This window comes from Sinocyclocheilus anshuiensis, unplaced genomic scaffold, assembly GCF_001515605.1.
Source record: "Sinocyclocheilus anshuiensis isolate Anshui unplaced genomic scaffold, SAMN03320099.WGS_v1.1 scaffold207, whole genome shotgun sequence".
In the NCBI taxonomy this organism is placed as follows: domain Eukaryota; kingdom Metazoa; phylum Chordata; class Actinopteri; order Cypriniformes; family Cyprinidae; genus Sinocyclocheilus; species Sinocyclocheilus anshuiensis.
The window spans coordinates 587,325-590,567 of NW_015551045.1; the positions used below are offsets into that span (position 1 = coordinate 587,325).

The 3,243-nt window shown below is 36.8% G+C and overlaps 1 protein-coding gene across 1 annotated transcript in view; it reads left to right on the plus strand.

Moving 5' to 3' along the window:
* The window catches only part of LOC107661759 (exportin-6-like), a 27,892-nt gene that overhangs the window by 10,800 nt on the left and 13,849 nt on the right, over positions 1-3,243 (plus strand). Inside the window, exons 7-8 of the mRNA XM_016451526.1 lie at positions 839-1,328; positions 1,416-1,542. Coding sequence (XP_016307012.1) covers positions 839-1,328; positions 1,416-1,542 — 617 coding nt within the window. The remainder of the gene's footprint in view (positions 1-838; positions 1,329-1,415; positions 1,543-3,243) is intronic.

A 3,243-nucleotide genomic window follows, 5' to 3' on the forward strand; every position in this document is an offset into this window, starting at 1 on the left:
GTCTTTGGATTTGAGACTTTAGTCTTTGCAACTTTACAGATCTTCTTTATGCACCAAGAGCTTGTAACACTTCAAAGGGAAAGGAAAACTTGAAATCGCATCATATGACCCCTTTAAAAAAACACTCGTTTAATCTTTATCTCCTCAGATCACAATGTTACGGAGCCCCTAATGGGACATGGTGGAGGAAAAAAAATTTGGGGTGGGAGGAAATTTTTTTTGCATTCTCTCGCAAAACTTTTGCGTTCCCTCGCAAAACTTTTGCGTTCAGCATATTATGCACAGGAAAGCAGACAAGCCCAGAATAACTATAAAGAAGCCAAAACATAATTTAAAACGAAACTGAAAGTATGGGCTCACGTACCGCTCTCATTCAGCACAAATCATTAAATTAACTGGGCTTTGTACATTCCTATATCAAAGGGAAAAAAATCATAATGAACAAAAATGTGCCGCACTGGAGTGGACCGGGGCTCACGCTGTACGGCACAGACTATAATACAGATTATTTAAATTGACTGTGTAACATTTTATCTGTATTGGTGATTCTATGTTTTATTTTAATAATGAACAGGCCGTTTGCAATGAATATGTGAGCATGAGGCGCCGGCGGGCTTTTTTGACAAAACGTGTTTAGGGTTCAGATCGCCCTATATATGGAGAATAATGCACGGCAATCTTTTTTTTTTTTTTTAAAGTGGCGTTTATCGGTTTTTGCAAATGAACTCTTCATATATGGGTTAACCATTAGCAACTGGGTTATCAACCAATACTGATAATCACAAACTACCAGTAAGTGATTGTTGTATTAATTGTTGTCTTTTGTTATGTTCTGTAGGTGTTTTGGCTGGCGACAGCACACCGATGGTTCTGGAAGCTGAAAGTGGAGCTCTGTGTCTGCTAGCTCTGGAATGCTTGGCTCATCTTTTTAGCTGGATCCCTCTCTCCTCTTCTATCACTCCAGCCCTCCTCGCTTCGATTTTTCATTTTGCACGCTTCGGATGCCAGCAGCTAATCAAAACGAAACCTCTGCCCACTTCCAATGGAGACTCCGCCCCCGGAAGCCTCCTGGCCAATGGCGGCAGCGGAGGCGGGGGACACGGCAGGACTGGTCAGATGGTGGGCCACGCCGAACGTGCCAAACTGGGCGTCATGGCCATGAACTGTATTAATGAGTTAATGTGCAAAAACTGCGTCCCGGTGGACTTTGAGGAATTTCTGCTCCGCATGTTTCAACAGACTTTCTATCTGCTGCAAAGACTCACAAACACACATTCGCACACCAACACGCACACTATCAAAAGCAGATTGCAAGAATTAGACGAAAGGTAAGAAATGGATGCACTTGCTTTAAACTTCTAACTCATTGATGCTGCTGCTTTTTAACCCTTTTTCTGCCTGTCTGTCCCTCTCAGCTATATGGAAAAGTTCACCGATTTCCTCAGGCTGTTTGTTAGTGTTCATCTGCGGAGGATTGAATCTAACGCCCAGTTTCCTCTAGTGGAATTTCTAGCTTTGCTCTTCAAATACACCTTTAACCAGGTAAAAACACCTTCATTTAGCTAATGTTCCAGGAAGCACTGACTCTAACTTACAATATTAATGTCTAATGATATTTCCATTAATATCATGAACTTTTTTTACTCGAACCTTCCCTGTTCTTCTCATTTTTTATGCTATCACCCTTCTTTTTTTGTTTTCAAACCTGTGAAAACACCTGGTTTATTTTTATCGATGTTTTCCCGGTCATAGTTGAATGTTTGTTGAAAGTGTCTGGACTTGAAGGTGCTTCCTTTTTACTCTTCTCAGTGGCTTTGTCAGTATTCAACCACAGGATATGCATTATAGTGACTAATATTGGTGTCATGAATTGAGATACAGTTGTGCTCACAAGTTTACATGCCTCTTGCAGAAAATACAAGATGGTAATAATTAGGGATGTAACGATTCACTCAACTCGATTCGATTCACGATTTTGGTTTCACGATTCGATTTGATTCACGATTTTTTTTTTGTACAAAATGAGATTTAAGACAAATTATAAATTAAATGTGTCCTTTTATTATTGCTTGGACAAAATGCTGCACATTTCTTTGTGAAATTGAAATATAACACTATAATAATATACTAATATAGCACTTGCATATTATTGCTCTTTTGTTGGTTTTGATTGCTTCTGTTGTTCTCATTTATTAAGTCGCTTTGGATAAACGCGTCTGCTAAATGACTAAATTGAAATATAATGTAAATGTAAATAACAAAACTAAATTGACATTTTAAAACAAGCTCCAAATTAAATAAATAAGTAACACAAATAAAAGAAATCTCTTCATATAAACAAAATAAGGCTTTGTCTGTGCTCTTTCCATTTAAAATGGCGCTTAAAGCGTTTCCTTGGTTTCCGCTGTAAACAAAGCAGCGCTGCACTTATGAACTTTAATATGCATTATACAGAGGTAAGAGGAAAATAAAAAATACCATCTAAACTTTTCTAAAGACAGTAAGTTCCCCTCAGACATACATTCATATAAACTCCTACCCCTAAATTAATCGCGATTTGTTTAGCATCTCAACCGATTTAAATAGTCACATATTTGAATCGATTTTCAACCGGCTCGCGGTTAATCGTTGCATCCCTAGTAATAATAGCAAAATAAGAGGGATCATGAAAATTGCATGTTTTTTTATTTTTATTTAGTACTGTCCTGCATAAGCGGTTTCACGTGATAGTTTACATATACCGTAGAGTCCACAACAAGGTTTTTCTAGTTAACTAAAACCATAAAAAAGTTACTTGAAATACAATTTTAAAAAACCTTAAAGGGATAGTTCACCCAAAAATGAAAATTCTGTCATTAATTACTCACCCTCATGATGACACATGGACTATTTTAACGATGTCCTTACTACGTTTCTGGGCCATAAAACATTTCAGTTGCGTTGCTGTCTATGCAGAGTCAGAAAGCTCTCGGATTTCATCAAAAATATCTTAATTTGTGTTCTGAAGATGAACTGTTCTGAAGGTCTTACAGGTTTGGAACGACATGAGGGTGAGTAATTAATGACAGAATTTTCATTTTTGGGTGAACTATCCCTTTAAATACATTTTATTTCAGCTAGTTGCCAAAGCAACACTTCTCATTTTGATTTAGTTCAAATTGCTGCACTAAAAGAATGAACCAAAACAAAAATTAATAAAAACTATAGACATATTTAAAAAAAAAAAAAAAAAAAAAATAAAAA